This window comes from Mustela erminea, chromosome 18 (genome assembly GCF_009829155.1).
Source record: "Mustela erminea isolate mMusErm1 chromosome 18, mMusErm1.Pri, whole genome shotgun sequence".
NCBI classification, from domain to species: domain Eukaryota; kingdom Metazoa; phylum Chordata; class Mammalia; order Carnivora; family Mustelidae; genus Mustela; species Mustela erminea.
This window is the reverse complement of record NC_045631.1, coordinates 9110088-9131136: the sequence shown is the minus strand read 5'-3', so window position 1 is coordinate 9131136 and position 21049 is coordinate 9110088. Positions and strand designations below refer to the sequence as shown.

Sequence of the window (21049 nt, the reverse complement as noted above, 5' to 3'; positions counted from 1 at the left end):
TGGGAGAGAGCTTGATGGATGAAACAGATTAACAAGTAAACATAATGCATGAAACCTGACAGCATCAACAGGGAGAATTTACACATGGATGAAGCATTAGATATTTGAAAATTACTATTCTTTTTTTCAGGGTATGTAATGGTATGTGGTCATGTGAAAAGATGTCATTTTTATGAGAGGCATGCTGAAATATTTACGGTGAAATGTCATGTCTAACTTTACAGCTGTTCAGTAAAAGGTTAAATTTTTAAAGCTAGGCAGTAGGTAAAGACGCTTTATTAACTTTTCTGTATATTTCAACACCTTTGTAAAAAAAAGTTGTGGAAAATAAGTCTACTAAATCCAACTGGCTCAGACACTGTAGAAGTGGGAAAAATACACAAAGATTGATGATTCGCTTCTATTCTTTTTTTTTTTTTATATATATATATAAGGGCATCAGTTGCCTCAGTGTATCAATGGAAGACTTTAGGAATGCATTATTTACATAAAACTCACAAAGGCAGGAAATACAAATTAAAGCAAAGAAAGGAGCTAGGGACTGTGATACTCCACACGTCCATGCCAGGAGGGGAGAAGTGTTGTGTAAGGTGTGAAGTGGCATCATAAATAAAAATTGCATCTTAAATACAGTGGTTATTGTCTAAACACAAAAGTAACTGTGGCATAAGCGTAACTTGACTATGCAACCCGAAGACAGTCTATGCTTCGTGAAGGATTCCGTGACATCGGGGTTAACTGATGCGAGGACAAGGAAAAGCCGTAACTTCTTAAGAAAAACACTCAACAAGAAAGCCTGGAAGATGCTAGAACCCCTGGTCTTGGCTTCGGCACCTGTTTGCAGGATGTTTCAATCAACAGTAACATCCAAATAGAACCGTGTGCTCTGTATACTGATATTTATGGCACCAGAATGCTGACTTTTCATCCAGCTCAGGAAAACTTCCTGAGCAAAGATGTCCTGTGACTTCTTTAAGAATATTCCCCACAAAAAAAAAAAAAAAAAAAAATTCCCCACATTAAGGTGTGGAATTCTGACTCTTCAATTTTAAAGTAGTTCCTAGTACCCAATAAATAACCACTCTTTGTTAGTGGTTTGGTACATTTTGCACATGTACAAAAAATAATTTTAAACTCAACTTCACTCTGAGTCTGTTAATTCTATCTTATTACCTCTAAGTTACCTACATATTAATTCAACATATACTGACCGCTTCCCACACGCAAGGCACTGAAGAAACGAATTAAGAGCAGGACGAAACCTCAGCTCTCAGAATGTGGTCTTACATTCTGACAGCGGAATGCTGTGGAGATTGAATGTAACAGTAATTGTACCTACTTCTGTTTGCATTTCTGCCAGTTTGCCTTTTAGGTTTAGGACCCCACAAACTTAGTTATTATTGTTCAATGATGACTGCCATCAATGATAGTTTCTGCATCAATGCGTTTTCCAATGTTTCCTGACATTTTAAGAGTAATCCCCATTTTTACTTATGAGAAAGTATCAATTCTAATTATTACTCTAAAATCAGTCACTTCATTTTTAGTTCCTTATCAACAGGCTAAATTTTGTCTCATCCAATTAGCCATTCTTACTTAGGCAAACCAAGTCTAACAGACTATGTGCTAACTCACCTGTGTATCCTTTCTTCACGGCTAAGTCTTCACCCTTGATTTCTGCCCTGACCCACTTTCTGTAGTGAACTTTACATCTATTTTCTATCACTGATCTTTTCCTCACACTCTGTAAATAGCTGTTTTCACTCCTTGTTTGTCTTGGAATGTGAGGGGGGGCACATCTGGCAACCCAGCTTAGTAGGCTTCTTACGCTCATTCCGTGACATGTCCTTTGTCGTCTTTCACTACTTTAGGAAGCTTTCTGTTGCTTAAATTAGCTGTAGTTTTTAGCACAAGAAGAAGCCCTGAAAGGATCCAATTAGGAAGTCTGGGCCCTGAGCAGTGTCTCAACAGAAATGGGCTTTCTGTGGTGAACAGCCATAGGGAACCTTAAGTTATGAATTTAGGAATCAGGTGACTTTTATTTTTTCCTTCAGGCGGACAGATGTCAAAACCTAGTGAAACTAAGGCTGATGTTTTAAAGATGAATTTAAGGTTGGGTATTTAACTTTTGCCTGTTTAACTAAATTTGTACAAATGCCTAAGGGCTATATATACATTAGTTTATCCTAACAGGTCAGCTTTCCATAAGCTCTCTTCCTTGAATATTTCCATACGTAAAGGAAAATGTAATTAAACAGTTGTCACATAAAAATTAAGATGCTTTCCACTATATATATTTTGCAAACCTACTGGCTCCACATGGCAGTTATGGCATAACAGGAAAAGGGAAGGGAACCCTTTACATATTTAAGGCTTCAAAGCTGGGAAGCAATAAAGGCCTGAAAGCAGCTTTTTCAGTTATCCCAACATGACTCACTAGTGTGAAATCCCTACTTGATGGAAGCTTTCCCCAGTTACATTCATAAAGTCTCATTAAGAAGTACTTGAAATACACTAAGAGTCGATGAGTTACAGGTTTTTGAGTACTCTTACTTTTGCAGGGTTTCTTTCTGGCATGAATTAAACTGATTTCAAGTAAAGGTGAAGAAGTGAATAAAGTTTTCTTTTTAAATTTCACATTCAATTTAAATAGCTTATATCCACATTACTAATTCTGATACTTCTGCTGAGCCACACCTAACACATATTGCACTTCTTTTGGGTTTCTTTTGAATAATGTTTTAACAAAGTACAAAATAAAATTTGAATGAACTGTAAGACCTAATTGAAGTCTCCTGTATCCATTAATTATGGTGTTTGGCACCTGTATGCACACGCTGGTGCTGAATGAGATTTGTACTCTGTGTGAAGGTTTTACCACATATACGGCATGCATAGGGCTTCTCTCCTGTGTGAATTCTCTGGTGTTGAATAAGGCATGTTCTCTGGCTAAAATCCTTATCACATTCATTGCATTTATAGGGCCTTTCTCCAGTATGAGTTCTCTGATGTTGATTAAGTGAGGAGGAGTAAATAAAGGCTTTCCCACATTCATTACACTTATACGGCTTCTCTCCGGTGTGAATCCTTTGATGCTGAGTGAGATTGGCACCCTGCCTGTATGCTTTCCCGCATATATTGCATTTGAAGGGTTTCTCTCCATTGTGGATCCTTTGATGCTGAGTAAGGTGGACGCTCTGGCTGAACGCTTTCCCACACACACTGCATTTGTACGGTTTCTCCCCGGTATGAGTCCTGTGGTGTTGAGTAAGGTTTGCGCTCTGGCTGAAGGCTTTTCCACATATTTTACATATATAGGATTTCTCTCCCGTGTGAGTGGTCTGATGTTGAATAAGAGTTGAGGAATGAGCAAAGGCTTTTCCACATTCGTTACATTTGTAACACTTCTCTCCGGAATGAATTCTCTGATGTCGAATGAGGTAAGTACTTTGACTAAACACTTTCCAACACTCATTGCATTTATATGGTTTCTTTCCAGTATGTATTTTTTGATGTTGAAGAAGGTGTGTACTCTGACTGAAAGTCTTCCCACATTCGTTGCATATGTAAGGTTTCTCACCAGTATGAACTCTCTGGTGATTAATCAGCGATGAACTGTGGCTGAAAGTTTTACCACATTCCAAGCATCGATATGGTTTCTCTCCAGTATGTGTCCTTTGATGTATAGTGAGGTGTGCGCGCTGACTGAAGTCTTTGCCACAGTCATCACACTTATAGGGTTTCTCTCCAGTGTGAATTCTCTGGTGTATAGTAAGGTGGGCACGCTGGCTGAAGGCTTTACCACACTGGTGGCATTCGTATGGTTTTTCTCCAGTATGCATTCTCTGATGTGCAATAAGGGACGAGATGTGCCTAAACTCTTTCCCACATTCTTCACATTCATGAGATTTTTCTTTGGTATGGGTGCTTTGGTGTTTCACAAAGGATGGGTTTTTCCTAAACTTTTTCCCACACACATTACATTTATAAGGCTTCTCTCCAGGATATATCTTTCTGTGTACAATACCATATGAAACATGATTGAAGGTTGCCCTGCCTTCATCATATATAGTTTTATTATCTGACTGGGTACCAAACTGAATAATTAGGTTTGAATGCTTTTCAAAAGTATTTCGATAGATATCATATTTACTGAGACACTCTTCCATAGGGTCATCTTCTTTTGAGAGGACTGACTTCAAAGTAAAATTTCTTTCATTCATGGGAATTCTCCTATAGGTATCTGATGCGTGCCTCTCAAGTCTCTCATCGTAGTCATATGGTTCTTCCAATTTGACAGTCTGAGTTCCAGTCTTTACGAGTGTAGAAGTATTTGTAACTGGAGTACACTCTTGGGCTTCTGTTTTCCATTCTGGGACAAAAAGAATATAGAACATAAAAAGTTTTCCTCTATTTGGAGAAGGAAACTGCCAAAACAGAAACAAAATACTGAACATGAATAAAATGCCTTAAAAGACTATGACTCTGACAACCTTTGGACATGGTCCTTAAAGTTTGGGAAAAACAGGGCTCCTGGGTGGCTCAGTCGGTTAAGCATCTGGCTTTCAGCTTGGGTCACGATCCCAGGGTCCTAGGATCAAGCCCCACATTGGGCTCCCTGCTCAGCAGGGAATCTGCTTTTCCCTCTCCCTCTACCCTTCCCTCTCTAATCAAGCTCTATCTCTCTCTCTCTCAAATAAATAAAATCTTTACCAAAAACAAACAAACAAACAAACAAACAAAAAAAAAACAAGCAAGCTTGGGAAAAGAGAATATAGGGGCAGAAAACCAGAAGACTTAACTGCTGAAAAAGGACAGGCTCCTCACTACTCAACATGCACATAGATTAATAAAACAGGTTAAGTCAGGCGACTGGACTAAGAGATGTGAAAACAAGACTGTGGGATAATGTGGGATGACTTCATGGGTTGATTTGTATCAAGCAGACACTAACTCTCATTGACTCCTTCCAACCTACTCTGCACAATCAACATAATACTCCAAAAGCAATTTCAAGGAGTGCTCTCCATGCTTAAATATCTCTAGTAAATATCTCATAATAATAGTTCTTAAAGTATTGTCCCCAAATGAGTGACATAAACATCACTATCACCTGGGTATGTGTTAAATTATTGGCCCTCATCCAGACAAGCTGAATCAGGAACTTTGCAGGCTATGGAACCAGAAAAGATCCCAAATAGTCAAAGCATGTTGAAAAAGAAAACCAAAGCTGGTGGCATCACGATTCTGGATTTAAGCTCTATAATAAAGCCATAATCACCAAGATAGTATGGTAATGGCACAAAAAACAGACACACAGTTCAGTGGAACAGAACAGAGAACCCAGATACGGACCCTCAACCATGGTTGACTCTATGGTCAACTAATCTTTGACAAAGCAGAAAGAATATCCAATGGGAAAAAAACAGTCTTTTCAACAAATGATGCTGGGAAAATTGTTGGACAGCCACATCCAGAATGAAACTGGACCATTTTCTTGTACCACACTTGTACTAAGTCAAAATGGATAAAAGACCTAAGCACGAGACAGGAATCCATCAAAATCCTCTGTGACCTCGGCCACAGCAACTTCTTGCTAGACATGTCTCCAAAGGCAAGGGAAACACAAACAAAAATGAACTATTAGGACATAATCAAGATAAAAAGCTTTTGTACAGCAAAGGAAACAGTTGACAAAAATCAAGACAACCTGCAGAATAGGAAAAGATATTTGCAAATGTCTCATCAAATAAAGGGCTAGTCTTCAAGATCTATAGAAAACATATCAAACTCAACTCCCACAAAACAAATAAACCAATCAAGAAGTGAGCATAAGACATGAAAAGATATTTCTCCAAAGACATATAAATGCCCAAAAGACACAGGAAAAAAGGCTTAACATCACTCGGCATCAGGAGTCAAACCACAAATCAAAACCACAGTGAGATACCACCTCACACCAGTCAGAAGGGGCTAAAATTAAACAGTCAGGAAAAAAGACAGGTGTTGGTGAAGATGCGGAGAAAGGGGAACCCTCCTACACTGTTGGTGGGAATGCAAACTGGTGTAGCCACTCTGGGAAACAGTATGGAAGTTCCTCAGAAAGAACAGAACAGAACTACCCTACCCCCCAGTAAATTGCACTACTGGGTATTTTCCCAAAGGATACAAATGTAGTGATCTGAAAGGGAGACACCACCCCAATGTTGACAGCAGCAATGTCCACAATAGCCAAACTAAGATGGAAAAAACCCAGATGTCCATTGGCAGATGAATGGATAAAGAAGATATGTATATTTATAAAGAAGATATATATATATATATATATATATATATATATATATATATGCAAACACACACACACAAATGGAGTATTACTTAGCCATCAAAAAAAATCTTACCACTTGCAATGATGTGCAAGGACTAGAGGGTATTATGTTAAGCAAAATGAGTCCACCAAAGACAATTACATGGTTTCACTCATATGTGGAATTTAAGAAACAAAACAGAGAATCATAGGGGAAGGGAGGGTAAAATAAAGTAAGGCGAAATAAGAGAGGGAGACAAACCATAAGAGACTCTTAGCTATAGGAAACAAACTGAGGGTTACTGGGATGGGGTAATTGGCTGATGGCCATTAAGGAGGGCACATGATGGAATGAGCACTCTCCCTCTGTTCCCCTATCCCCTGCTCATGCTTGTGCTGTCTCTTAAACAAATAAAATCTTAAAAAAAAAAAAAAAAGGAAACTTTGGAAATAGGGCTAAAGCAATCTGTTTTACAAAGCCCTCTAAGTGGTTTTGATGTTCACTGAAGTTTGAGCCCCAATGGCTTAAAGGAGAAAAGTTTAAAAAGTTCAAAATACCTCCACTTGACATATTCAGTACCCAAATAATCCAGCTTTTCCTATTCTACTGTATCTTCTGCCAAACTTCATATTCAGCTTAAAAATGTAAAGTCACCCATATAACTACAAGCTACTTCCTCATAGCCTCCTATAGGTGCCATACAAATTCCAGACTTAGGCATTCTCTCTTCTGAAAGAGTGAGCATGAGCAGGGAGTCAGAGAAGCACACTCCCTGCTGAGCTCGGAGGCAGACCTGGGGTTCCATCCCAGGTCACTGAGCCAAAACCAAGAGTTGAATGCTCGACTGACTGAGCCATGCAGGCACCCCAGATTTAGGCATTCTCTTAAGATAACTTCTCTATCTATTGAAAAGAAGTGTATGGCCCAGCTCCTATTTTTCTCTCTTTCTTAGACTCCTCAAGTACAGATTAGGTTGAATTACATGACCTTGGCTTTGTGTAGTCAATATGGCTGAAATTTCAGCAGTCTCATGTGATTCAACCTATTACTTCACAACTTTGTGTGTTTCTTGTATTTTCAACTTAGATGCAAACTCTGAGAACAGCCTGTGCCTCTTTTACATTTCCTTCAGAAAATGGCCCCAAGACTCTGGATATGGTGGCCACTCAACTGAACTGGTAAAATAAATGACAATAATTTGTTGTTAAAAGGTGAGCCAAATGAAAGCACACATATACACATAAAAGCAAAGCAAACAATAAAAAATCCCTGACCTCAAATCTGGCTGCAAAGCAATCAAATATGTATTTCCAGTATGATGGTTTAAAACAAATTTAAATTAGAATATCTTTCTCTCTTAAAATCTGGTTGAAAACACAGGACTTTCAAATATTATGAATTATGTAATGAAATATCAAATATAGAGTTCATAATATAGCAAAAATGGTACCGCATAGTTCAGAAATTTTTTAAGATGCAGATCTAAATATAAATCTTTTTTTTTTTAAGATTTTATTTATTTATCAGAGAGAGAGAGGGGGAGAGAGCGAGCACAGGCAGACAGAATGGCAGGCAGAGGCAGAGGGAGAAGCAGGCTCCCTGCTGAGCAAGGAGCCCGATGTGGGACTCGATCCCAGGACGCTGGGATCATGACCTGAGCCGAAGGCAGCTGCTTAACCAACTGAGCCACCCAGTCGTCCCACCAAATATAAATCTTTTTAAATATATCCATTCCACAGAATCATATGCAGTGTTTTAAAGTGATAGCTGCCATTCATCAATAAAGTATTAGAGTAAGGGATAATGGAACACTAATAACTGGTAACAATAACTAGATAGGTTTATGTATATTGACTTACTACTTTGATTCAGATATAAAAATCAGAGCTGACATTAGAAAATGCTTGGGACTAATGTTAAATGAAAAAAGTAGTCCCACAGCTAACATGGAAATGCACTGGAACTACACAAATAATATCAAAGAGCTAAGAAGATGATAGGTTTTTGTTTTTTTTAAGATTTTATTTATTCACTTGACAAAGACAGGGAGAACTGCAGGTAGAGGGAGAAGCGGGCTCCCTGCTCGATTTGGGGCTCAATCCTAGGACCTTGAGATCATGACCTGAGCCGAAGGCAGCCACTTAACCAACTCAACTCCCACAAAACAAATAAACCTGAACCACCCAGGTGCCCTGATTATAGGTTTTTAAAAAATTCTTTTTTTTCCTTTCTTATTTATTTATTTATTTGACACAGAGAGAGAGATCACAAGTAGGCACAGAGGCAGGCAGAGAAAGGGGGAGAAGCAGGCTCCCTGCTGAGCAGGGAGCCTGATGTGGGGCTCGATCCAGGACCCTAAGATCATGACCTAAGCTGGAGGCAGAGGTTTAACCCATTGAGTCACCCAGGTGCCCCTAAAAATTTTCTAATTTTCAATATACTGTCTATATAACTCATTATTATTTAGTACTAGAGATGTAGTTGTAATTTTTTGTAATTTTTATATAAGAAAAATAATTTTTTTATTTTTCAAGATTTTATTTATTCGCTAGAGCACAAGTTGCGGGGGCGGCGGGCAGAGAGAGAGGGAGAAGCAAACTCCCCATCAAGCAGGGAGCCCTACTTGGGGCTCAAACCCAGAACCACAAGACCACAACCTAAGCTGAAGGCAGATGCCTAACCGACTGAGCTACCCACCTGCCCCAAGAATTCGCTTTGCAAGTAGTATTACCCAAGTCTGGGACAAGAGAGCATGAAAAATAACCAAAACAAACCTGGATTGGTGGGATTTTCGAAAAATCCCAAATGTCCACAGTGACATGTTCACATAAAAAATGAGGTGGGAGGAGGAAGAACTATTCTTCTTTTTCTTCTTCTTTTTTTTTTTTTAAAAGATTTTATTTATTTATTTGACAGAGATCAAAAGTAGGCAGAGAGGCAGGCAGAGAGAGAGAGAGAGAGAGAGAGAGGGAGGGGGAGGAAGCAGGCTCCCCGCTGAGCAGAGATTCCCTATGTGGGGCTCGATCCCAGGACCCTGGGATCATGACCTGAGCTGAAGGCAGAGGCTTTAACCCACTGAGCTACCCAGGCACCCCTCTTTTTTTTTTTTTTTTAAGATTTTATTTATTTAGGAAGAACTACTCTTTACAGGAGAATGCTATTAATCCTTTAGAAGAGATGACTGATTTAGAGAATCACTCAGCGATATAATAAAGCAAGACTGCAGAAAGGATGCTACAAATCTTTAAATAAAATAGTGCCAGGGAGTGGAACAGCCATGTGGCCTCTAAGTATCACTCCACGGATTACTTACTGACTATAAAGGAAAAAATGCACCTTTAAAATGGAGAGATCTGGTCAACAGCACCTTAACTAACATGAGTATCACTAGTGAGACAAATGGCAACAGACAGCACATACTGATGGTGTCGTCTCAGTAAACATATTTCATCTGAATGTAAACATAAGGAAATCATCAGGCGAATCTAGATTGTGGGTCATTCTTTTTTTTTTTTTTTTAAAGTATTTATTTATTTGTCAGAGAGAGAGAGGGAGAGAGAGCGAGCACAGGCAGACAGAATGGCAGGCAGAGACAGAGGGAGAAGCAGGCTCCCTGCCAAGCAAGGAGGCCGATGTGGGACTCGATCCCAGGACGCTGGGATCATGACCTGAGCCGAAGGCAGCTGCTTAACCAAATGAGCCATCCAGGCGTCCCGATTGTGGGTCATTTTAATAAAACCTGGCCTGGATCCTTCAGAAAATGTCAGAAGGGAAGTGGAAGGGAACAGAAGGGAAGGGGAAAGGAAAAAACAAAGTGTGTCTGTGTGTGCGTGTGTGTGGCTGTGCGTGCCTGTGTAAGTAGATAAGCAAAGGGGCGACTGGGTGGCTCAATTGGCTATGCATCTGACTCCTGATGTCAGCTCTGGCCATCATCTCAGGATTGAGCCCCACGTCAGGCTCCGCCCTCACCGGGGAATCTGCTTCAGATTCTCTCTCTCCCTCTGCCTCTGCCCCCACCCCCTCCTAAAAAGATATAAAGCAAAAGTGGCTAAATGATGGTAGCTTGTGGTTTCAGATGAAAATTACACAGGTGTTCAATGTACTGATTCTGCAACTTTTTTATAGGTTTGAAGTTCTTATGGAGGAAGGAAGAAAGGAAAGGGAACAACCAAAAAGCCCATCAATAAAGAACAGGTTCGGGCACCTGGGTGGCTCAGTGGGTTAAGCCGCTGCCTTCGGCTCAGGTCATGATCTCAGGGTCCTGGGATCGAGTCCCGCGTTAGGCTCTCTGCTCAGCAGGGAGCCTTCTTCCCTCTCTCTCTCTGCCTGCCTCTCCATCTACTTGTGATTTCTGTCAAATAAATACATAAAATCTTTAAAAAAAAAAAATAAGGAACAGGTTCAATAAATTATGAGACACACAATAAAATGTGATGCAGATATTAAAAAAAAGAGAACAAGGAAGCTCTTTATATCCTCATTTGAGACACTTCTCAAGATACACTTTTACATAAACAAAAGCAAAGGAGAAAACAATATGTATCGTTTGCTACCGTTTCTGTTAGGAAACGGAGGAAAAGGGGCACCTGGCTGGCTCAAGTCAGTAGAGCGTGTGACTCTTGATCTCCGGGTTAGGAGTTCAAGCCCTACAGTGCGGGTAGAGTTTACTTAAAAATAGTAATAGAAAGTTTGCTAAAAAGGAGAGGAAAACATTTTTTCCCGAAGTGATAGAAAGAAAGCATCCCTAATATAGGATTTTTTTAAAGAAAAGAACATTTGTATATATATATATATGTTAAAGATTTCATTTACTTATTTGAGAGAGAGTAAGAGAGATCATGAGCAAGGGGGAGGAGCAGAGGGAGAAGCAGACTCCCCGCTGAGCAGGAAGCCTGACATAGGACCCTGGGATCATGACCTGAGCCAAAGGCAGACACCTAACTGATGAGTCACCCAGGTGCTCCCCAAACTTTTTTTTTTTTTTTTTTTTAAAGATTTCATTTATTTATTTGAGAGAGATAGAATGACAGAGAGAAAGCATGAGAGGAAAGAGTTCAGTGGGAGCAGAATCCCTGGTGAGTAGGGAGCCTGATTTGGGACTCGATCCGGGGACTCCAGGATCATGGCCTGAGCCAAAGGCAGTTGCTTAGCCAACTGAGCCACCCAGGCGCCCTCCCCCAAATATTTTTTTTTTTTTAAGATTTTGACAGAAAGAGAGAGAGCATGAGAGGGGAGAAGGTCAGAGGGAGAAGCAGACTCCCTGCTGAGCAGGGAGCCCAGTGCAGAACTTGATCCCAGGACTCTGGGATCATGACCTGAGCCAAAGGCAGTCGATTAACCAACTGAGCCACCCAGGCGCCTTCCCCAAACATTTTTATATTGACTTTATATGCAAACAAAATACCTGAACAGAAACAACTAGGGGGCACCTGGGTGGCTCAGTGGGTTAAGCCTCTGCCTTTGGCTCAGGTCATGGTCTCAGGGTCCTGGAATCAAGCCCCGCATCGGGCTCTCTGCTCAGCGGGCAGCCTGCTTCTTCCTCTCTCCCTGCCTGCCTCTCTGCCTACTTGTAATCTCTGTCAAATAAATAAATAAAATCTGTAAAAAAAAAAAAGAAAAGAAAGAAAGAAAGAAACAACTAAAAACAAGCACCAGTGGTTGGGCTGAGAGATGCAGGAACCGGGTGAATGAACTATACAGTAAGAGAATATCTTTGAGTGTTTTGAAGATATTTTTTCAAAATTAGGAAAGAAAATGAGTTAGAGAAGTGGAGGTTGGAAGCTACAGGGATTTGTTGGTAACAGAATAAAAGAAACTTACTAAGAGGAAGGTCTGAAACTTAAAATTTTAGGGACATTCACTCATGCTTATAAAAGAGGGAGGAGACAACAGCACAGTGAAAGCGCCAGACAAAGCTGGGAATGGGATCCAGGGGTCACATGGAAGGATAAAAGGAGACACCGGGGAAAGGTGGAACAATGATGTTTGGAACTGTGTTCCTGAAGGTGGCCTCTGTGAGGAGGCAACGCCAAACAGCTCAGTGTTCCTGACAGGCCGGGATGTCTGTGGAGCGTGACCTGGCCATATTTAAATAAATATATCTCACTGCACTTACACTCTTCAATGCAAACAATCTCATGACAGTTCTTCTCTCACCTGGACTAGGGCCTTCTAAGATCTCTTTTATCACCATCCATGGTTCTTCCAGTAAGGGAATCACAGTTGGTCGGTACACCGTAAGTCCTGTTTCAGAGGAATATAAGGAGTTTTATCCTGGAGATAAACAGTTGTTTGAATTTCACTGCCTAACTTCTACTTATCTGTGAGGACAGATGTCCACAGGAAAACAATGGTTTCATGTACATGATCTAGTGGGAGAATTAGGTCACTGTGCTTTTCAGTGCTACAATAGAAATGTCCTGCTGCTCAGGAGGGTATGTGCACAGAGCTCACGGTGGGAGGGGATCACAGGAAAAGCAGGGAGCGGGCAAGGGGCAGGTCATGTGGAAGCCCTGGGAAGCCACGTGTCATAGCTCTCAATGCTCCTTCACTTAGAAACTTTTTATTTGCCAAAAGGGAGAACACAGCGGTATCTATGCCCAAATGGAATGAGGAAACTCACCCCTAAGCCCCATTCTCATCACTGTACTGAGGAAAGAAAGATGGTGGATATGCTGGCAGCAGTGGGTGCAGCGGAGGCTTACCCAGAGAAACCATGTTCCAGTAGTTCTGTAATGTTACAGTCTTGTACAATTCCTTCTGTACGGGACGCATTATCTCCCAGTCCTCCTGGGTGATATCCACAGCCACATCTTTGAATGTCATTGATTCCTGAAACATCAAATATAACTTGGCTCAAGAACTGGCAGGAGCGGCGCCTGGGTGGCTCAGTTGGTTAAGCAACTGCCTTCGGCTCAGGTCATGGTCCCGGAGTCTCGGGATCAAGTCCCGCATCAGGCTCCCAGCTCCACGGGAAGTCTGCTTCTCCCTCTGACCTTCTCGCCTCTCATGCTCTCTCTCTCTCTCAAACAAATAAATAAAATCTTAAAAAAAAAAAAAAAAAACTGGCAGGGGGATAGTGGTAACACCAGGGACATGTGTGGTGGGGGTATCAGAGAATGTTGACCTGTAGTAAGAGCCTACAGGTTATCTAGTTAAGTTACGGATGAGCATACGTGAATGGTCGTACAGGGAAGTCTGAAAACAGAATTATAATTACGTTTTCAGCTGGCACAAGTGTATGTATGTATGGCTCCGTATTAAAAGAGAGTTTACACAGACAGCTGAATGGCTATGCTTTTCAAGCTCTGCCTTAAGAAATCAGAGTGTTGGGGCGCCTGGGTGGCTCAGTTGTTAAATGTCTGCCTTCGGCTCAGGTCATGATCCCAGGGTCCTGGAATCGAGCACCACATTGGGCTCCCTGCTCAGCAGAGAGACTGCTTCTCCCATTCCCTCTCCTTACCGCTGCCTACTTGTACTCTCTCTCTCTGTCAAAAAATAAATAAAATCTTAAAAAAAAGAGAGAGAATTCAGAGTGTCATAATTTGAAATTCTATGATATATTTGTGTGCTTTACGATGAAATGCAGAGCCACTCCTTCCTTTTTAAAATAAAATTGGTGGGGCGCCTGGGTGGCTCAGTGGGTTAAGCCTCTACCTTCGGCTCCTGTCATGATCCCAGGGTCCTGGGATCGAGCCCCGCATCAGGCCCTCTGCTCAGCAGGGAGCCTGCTTCCCTATCTCTCTCTCTCTGCCTGCCTCTCTGCCTGCTTGTGATCTCTGTCTGTCAAATAAATAAATAAAAGTCTTTAAAAAAATAAAAAATAAATAAAATAAAATTGGGACTGAAACCCATACTGTTGAACTGTTACACTTTTAATATATCTCACAATCTGGTAAGGTTAAGTATCCCTCTTTGCTCTTTTTCTTCCTTTTGTTAAAAAAAGTTGATTCCTTTTCCATGTTTTTCAAATAAACTTCTAAGTTCCTTATAAAAATTGTATTGACAATGACAATACTTATAATTTAGGGGGAACAGGCAATTTTACAACACTCAAAGCTGCTTTCATGTCTTACAGTATGATATAGGATATGGATGTACTACAAAATTTATACTACGTTTAGTCCTAGATATTTTAAATTTGGGGAGTGGGGAAAACTGTGCAGGGAACCTTTTATTTCATTTCATCATCTGTCTGGTTTTAGTGTGTATATAAGAAAGTTACTAATTTTCTATTTTTTAAAGTAAGCTCTATGTCCCACATGAGGTTCAACTCACGACCCTGAGATCGAGAGCCGCAAGCTCTACCAAGTGAGCCAGCCACCCCTAAAAGTGATTAATTTTCATATGCCATTTTCTGTAGTAATCACCTTACTCAAATTTTTCTCCTATTGTTTCCCAGTTCTTCCCTTCACTTTCCTAGGGTTTTCAAGTAAACAATCGTACTATCTATGAATAATAATTTTACTCTACCTATTGCAGATGTATATTTTTACAGCAAAATTTTCTCTTAAGGTGGCCTGACAGAACATAGACTCATGATCAACATAACACCAGAAAATACATGGCCTTTAATTACTTGTTAATGAGAAAAATAATTTTAGCAACTATTGCTTACTGATAGTTTACTGTAATCCAGGCTAACTACAAGTCTTGTAATGTTTAATCCTCACAATTTAAGAAGTAAGTTCTATTTATTAGAGTTTAATAACTCAGGCTAAGTGTGGTCAAGTATCTTGCCCCAAATCATAGGTTCTGATTCATCCGGCTGTTGAGGTCAATCCCTTAACCTCTATGCAATGCTGCTGCCTTAAAATCAAAACAGTGAGGAAAGGGGTATCAGGGGAAGGCAACAGGGGCTTATTCCTTATAAAGAGAGTCACTTAACAGGCCAAGCTGGATTTAAAGAGAGGAACAGATGCTTAAGTCCTAGATTGGGCTTTCGTGGGGGGACAGAAGTTACAGGGCCAGAACAAAACGTCCTCACACAAACACCTCCAAGAAGCCATTTAAAAATCACAGAAAAAACTAACACTTACTTTGGTCACCAAGTCATTTAACCACCCTGCCTGGAAAGCAGGTCTTCCTTTGGAGTCTTCCTCTGGGGTCTCTTGGGGAAGGGCAGAGTTCTGAGGAACAGCTGGGGAAGGGAGACCATGATGGAGATTAGTCCTGTTTGAACAGTCTAGGAAACTTAACCAAATAGATGCCTATACTTCCCTAAAGTGAGAAATGAGAAAGAAACAAAAAATAGCACCCCTACTTTAAAGAGTCAGAGGGAAGGACCAGTGAGACTTGTCCTAAGACATCAATGCAGGTTTCAAAAACAAGTCTGTTCTGGGACTGCTAAGGATATGCACCAAATTCCCAATTTTCAACTACATCTTCATGCGATGTAAATCATGTGTGCTGTCTCTTAATAAGGAAGTATGCTCTGGACCCTTTCCTACTTTTTTGGAAGCATGTTATTGTAAAATCCAATTCACAAAGCAAATGGCTTACTGACAGAATGGTTCAAACCTCTGCAGGTAAAATTCCTGACGGCTCACACTGGGGTAACTGAGTTGCATTTGGTCATTGTTTTAGGACACGAGGTAACGTGTTTGGTCCCAAGCAGTCTGGAAGGGACACACCATGCAGGATGGGGTTCCATGTTAAAGCCCGTTCTCGACTCACTGCCTTTTGCTCTCCCCAGTTTCTTTAAAGGGCTGCTCTGTGATATGCTGGTTGACTTCTCTAACCCTAACCGCCCAGGATTCCTCCCCTTTCTGCCTTGGGATTCTCACCTTCCTCTTCTAGAATCTGAGTCAAATCCTCTACCAGCGTCACCACTTCCTCACTGCTCTCTGGATACTGGGACTTCACCCAAGTCCTAACCTCCCCAGGCAAGATGGTCAGGAACTGCTCCAGCACCAGCAGCTCCAAGATTTGTTCCTTTGAGTGAATCTCAGGTCTCAGCCATTTAAGGCAGAGCTCTCGGAGCTGATTCAATGCCTTTCGAGGACCAGCTAGGTCTGGATATGGAAAATTCCTAAAATTCTGTCGACAGGTCTCAGTGTCACGCAAGATTCTTGAAGCAAGGGTTTCCTTTGCAATGTTGTGGGGTCCATTCTGAGCCTTGTCTGGCTTCCACATGAGAAGGACTTGGGCGCGTGAAGAACTGGTCATCCTCTTGCACGAGGCCAACATCGCTACAGGTGGGAGAGTCAATCTGGCAATATTCTTTATATCTCCAGTAGTGAGCCAAATGCTTGAAGTCTCATGCTAGAACCACAAAGACATTATATCAAGGGCTGCTGCAGCCAAGGGCAGAACAGGGTCAGGGTAGAGTTAGCAGCCTTAGTTACAAATTCTGAGCCCAGAATTTGCAGGGATGGTTAAGAGACCCTGAAACACAAGAACAGACCATAATGTCAAGAATTCTGGTGCTCTCTGCTATCCACATCCGCGAACAGAAACAACCTGCTCAAGTGTTCACAGGTAAACACACATAGACTTTACCTGGGTCTTCCTACCCTACCTCCTCAGACTTGTGAGATAAATGCAATCTGCTGGGGACAGGGGTCGGGACAGCTATCAAAAAGGGTCACAGAAGCAAAGCCCCGAAGCTTGAGCAAAACAACGGATCAAACTTCTAACTTGTTGAAACAGAAATTAAACTTTTCCGGGGGTCGTGGGGGTGGGGGGAGTTTCAGTATTTTTGCGATGTCACAGAAGCTGTAAAGGACCGCACTGGCTCTCAACAACAGAGCATACCTGTAGGTACTTGGAACAACCTGGGAGGAGAATCCTTCCCAGGTTCCCAAGGAAACTGTCAAGGAAAAAAGGGCGGACATGCACTTGCTTTAGATGTTAATGCCAGCACATTCTAGCTTCTGACTATCAGAGGGCTGGAGAGACAAGCCGGTTGGGCTGGGAAAAAGTAGGGGGCTGATGTGCCTTGAAGCCCTTTGAAACGCTTCTACAGGAGACAATTCCTCACGAGTAAATTTGAAACCAGGATTCCCGAAGAAAACCTCGGAACAGGCCTGACCCGGCGACCTGACACCACCAGTCCTCGGGCTCCAGCTCTGAGCCCTCCTCAGGCTCAGTCGTGTAACCAAAGCCAACTGTTTACAGGCGCTGCAGAGGATATGCGCCAGCCCCGCCCGCCGCGTCTCCCCAACTCCCCTTCAGCCGGACGGTCACGGGCAGCGGCGGAGCGGGGACCCGGCCCGCCACCGCAGCCAACACCCGTGCTCGCCTTTTCCGCAGGCCGCGAGCGCGGACGCCGCGCGGGAACCGGCTGGGGCTCCGGCCTGACCGCGCGGACACTCGCCCCCGGCGGCGCCCTCGACATCATTACCTGTCGCGGGGGCCGGGCGGACGCGCAGCCCGAGCGGCCGGAGAGGCCCGGGGCAACAATGGCGGCGGGGGAGCGGGCGCCTGCGTGGCGAGCTCAGCCCCGCGCTGCAGAGGGGTCTCTGGCTCCGCCACTTCCCTAACCGGGAAAGCACGACGTGTCTCGGTCAGGAGCCGCACCTTCCAGCCGGGTCCTGAGGAGCCTGGCCCTGCACGAACCCCGCCTCAGCTCCACCGCGACCTCGCCTCAGCCCCACTGCGCATGTGCGCAAGGGGAACGCTGCGCGCCCGCTGAGCCAATCGGAAGGCGCGTCCCGGCCCTCCCTCCCGCCCGAGCCTCATTCCTTGGACCTGTCTCCATGGTAACCTCCTCCACCCATCACTGCGACTTGCTTGTTAGCCCGCAAGGTTCTAAGGGAACTTTAAAGTTTCCCTGGCCAGAAGCAGGTCTGGAAGATGACTGGGAGGTCGGGGAGCTACTAGCATCTGGGCGAAGAGGATGCGGATGGGCGGCGGTTAAAGCTCCACCCTAATTAACCAGAGAAAACCTGGTGCCATGGGGCGCCTGGGGGGCTCAGTCGTTAAGCGTCTGCTTAAGCGTCTGCCTTCGGCTCAGGTCATGATCCCAGGATGCTGGGATGGAGCTCCACATCTGGCTTCCGAGAAGCCTGCTCCTCCCTCTCCCACTCCCCCTGCTTGTGTTACTTCTCTTGCTGTGTCTGTCAAATAAAAATATAAAAATCTTTTAAAAAAATAGAAAAGAAAAGAAAAGCTGGTGCCAGAGTTCTAGAGGAAGGAGGGGCATGGAAGATGTGGGTCCAAAGGCAGAACAACCCAAAGTGCATTTTTGAGCCTTACTGTGCATACACATTCACTATGAAAGGTTCTGAGTCCCTCCTAGGAACTGGATTCTGACTTGGAAAAGGGATAACATCCAACAGCATGCTGTTTACACAGACACAGCAAACCCACATAAAACGCTTGAAAATAAAAGGATGGGAATACATTCCAGGTGTCCCTGTTATTTACTGCCGTGTTGGCAAACCACCCAAGACTTAATGGTCTTAAAAAAAAAAAACTACTGTCCCCTGGGCATAAAAATATATGTTTATAAAAAATAAAAAATTAAAAAAAAACAAAAAACAAAAAACTACTGTCTTATGCTCATGGATTTTGCGGGTCAGGAATTTGGAAGGAGAACGGTGGGCATGGCTCTTCCCAGCTCCACTGTGCCCAGGGGGCCCAGCTGAGATGATTTAATGGCAGGGAGGGTCCATTTCCAAGATGGCTCCTCACTCATATGTCTTAATGAGTGAGCTCAGATGGCTTAAGGATGAGCTCAGCTTGGATCTGTTCACAGTGACCTTTTCCACGTGATTCAGGCTGGCTGGACTTCTTACATGGCATCTCTGGGCTCAAGAGCAGATATTCTAGTGAATAAGAAAGAAGCTTCATGGCTGATGACGACATAGTTCTGGAAGTCATATAGCATCACAGCGTCACACGTGATCAAAGAAGTCACAAATCTGTGCAGCATCAAGTAGAGGCAAAAGTAGACTCCATCGCTTGATGGGAGGAGTGTCAGAGGGACTTACTAAATTTGAGCAAAAAGAAGTTGGGCAGCGTGATGGTTTTTGATGTGACACTTTGCATGGCTACAGTGTCCTGCCATTCAGTGAAACACGAATTTAGGTGTTTTCTAGATATTATTAACGTGCACAAACTCAGGGGCATCTGGGTGGCTCAGTGGGTTAAGCCTCTGCCTTTGGCTCAGGTCATGATCTCAGGGTTCTGGGATCAAGCCCCACATCGGGCTCTCTGCTCAGTGGGAGGCTGCTTCCCCCCCTTCTCTCTCTCTCTGCCTAGTTGTGATCTTTGTCTGTCAAATAAATAAATAAAATCTTAAAAAAAAAAGAAAGGACAGATTATTTTATCTCACACTCTCATCTCTTAAGAGGGAAACAAAATACCTATAGGAGTTTCAGGCATCTGAAAGCAGACTGTCCCACTGTCCCCACTGGGCAAGCTGTTCCAACCCATCTACTACATGGAACAGAAGGCTGTCAGCTCTGAGTGGAACATGGGCCGGGAAAAGACTCAGCGGCAGCCACTGGGACCATCTGACCCGCTAGACTTGACAGCATTGGGAGTGGCTGGTCTGGACGCCACCATTCACAGTGAAGAGAAATCAGGCAATAATATCTTTACTATGACGGTGGCAAAATGCTGGTTTTTCCAACTCCAGTGCTGGGGGGTCTGGTAAGCAACATACTTATTTTTCACAGTTCTGGAAGCTGGAATTCCAAGATCAAGGCATCCGCAGATACAGTGCCCATTGAGGAAGAACCTGCTTCCTGGTTCTCAGATGGCTGTTCTGTTTGTGCGTTTCCCCACAGTTACAGGGAGGCAAACAGTGATTACGTATCCTAGAAATCGATCAAATCTTGATGGGTTGATCAAAATCGACATCCAGTGGGGGGTGGACGGCTCGTCTGTGCCTCCAAATATGAAACCCTGAACAGGATATGATTATCTGGTATTTCAGCTGAGAGAGAATAACTTGAATCTATGGGTGAGAAAATGATAGGATTACTGCGGAATGTTCTTTTACATAATGAGGAGTGTGGGGAATTCTAGCAAAATGCCAGTATCAAAAACCACAGAGAAAGGCACAAAAACGTACCAGATTAAAGGAAGGTAAAGGTGGGGCGCCTGGGTGGCTCAGTGGGTTAAAGCCTCTGTCTACTGTTCAGGTCATGATCTCAGGGTCCTGGGATCGAGCCCCGAGTGAGCCCCGAGTTGGGCTCTCTGCTCAGCAGGGAGCCTGCTTCCCCCTCTCTCTCTGCCTGACTCTCTGCCTACTTGTGATCTCTGTCAAATAAATAAATAAAATCTTAAAAAAAAAAAAGGAACGTAAAAGTCACTTTGTAATTACTGGCATTACTGACTACAGACTAGATCCTATAACTGAGAGGCAAAAAGGACTTTCAAGTCATTTGACAAATTACACAAGAGGCAGTAGAACAGATGAAACTAGTGTATGGAGACTAAAGTTAAATAACTTTAAAGTTAAAGTTAAATAAAGTTAAAGTTAACCTCAAATAATTCAAGGGACAACATTGTGAGTGTGTCTGTATCTACATCCTGAAGGAGAAATTAAACAGATACAAATAACAAAGAAACTGGAAAAAAATAGGGGCACCTGAGTGGCTCAGTCAGTTGTGTCCAACTCTTGATCTGGGCTCAGGTCTTGATCTCAGGTCGTGAGTTCAAGCCCTGCATTGGGCTCTGCTTGGTGTGAAGCCTACATTTTTTTTTTTAAAAAAAGGACAAAAATATTACAAATGAATGGATCTGGGTAAAGCTTATATTAGTATTCCTTGTACTATCCTTATTCTTGG

General features: G+C 42.8%; 1 protein-coding gene across 2 annotated transcripts; it reads right to left on the bottom strand.

Annotated features, from left to right (window-relative positions):
- Window positions 1-2279: 2279 nt before the first annotated feature.
- ZNF287 (zinc finger protein 287) lies at window positions 2280-17923 on the bottom strand. 2 transcript variants are annotated; one of them, XM_032320037.1, is made up of 6 exons: window positions 17653-17923; window positions 16094-16694; window positions 15347-15447; window positions 13013-13139; window positions 12465-12551; window positions 2280-4372 (listed from the first exon to the last, which is right to left on the bottom strand). In XM_032320037.1, exons 2-6 carry the CDS (start codon window positions 16494-16496, stop codon window positions 2805-2807), a joined length of 2286 nt encoding a protein of 761 aa, XP_032175928.1. In that variant the 5' UTR covers window positions 16497-16694; window positions 17653-17923; the 3' UTR covers window positions 2280-2804. The 2 variants fall into 2 exon arrangements, with proteins under 2 accessions (XP_032175928.1, XP_032175929.1); XM_032320038.1 differs by having other exon boundaries at window positions 16094-16571.
- Window positions 17924-21049: the final 3126 nt, after the last annotated feature.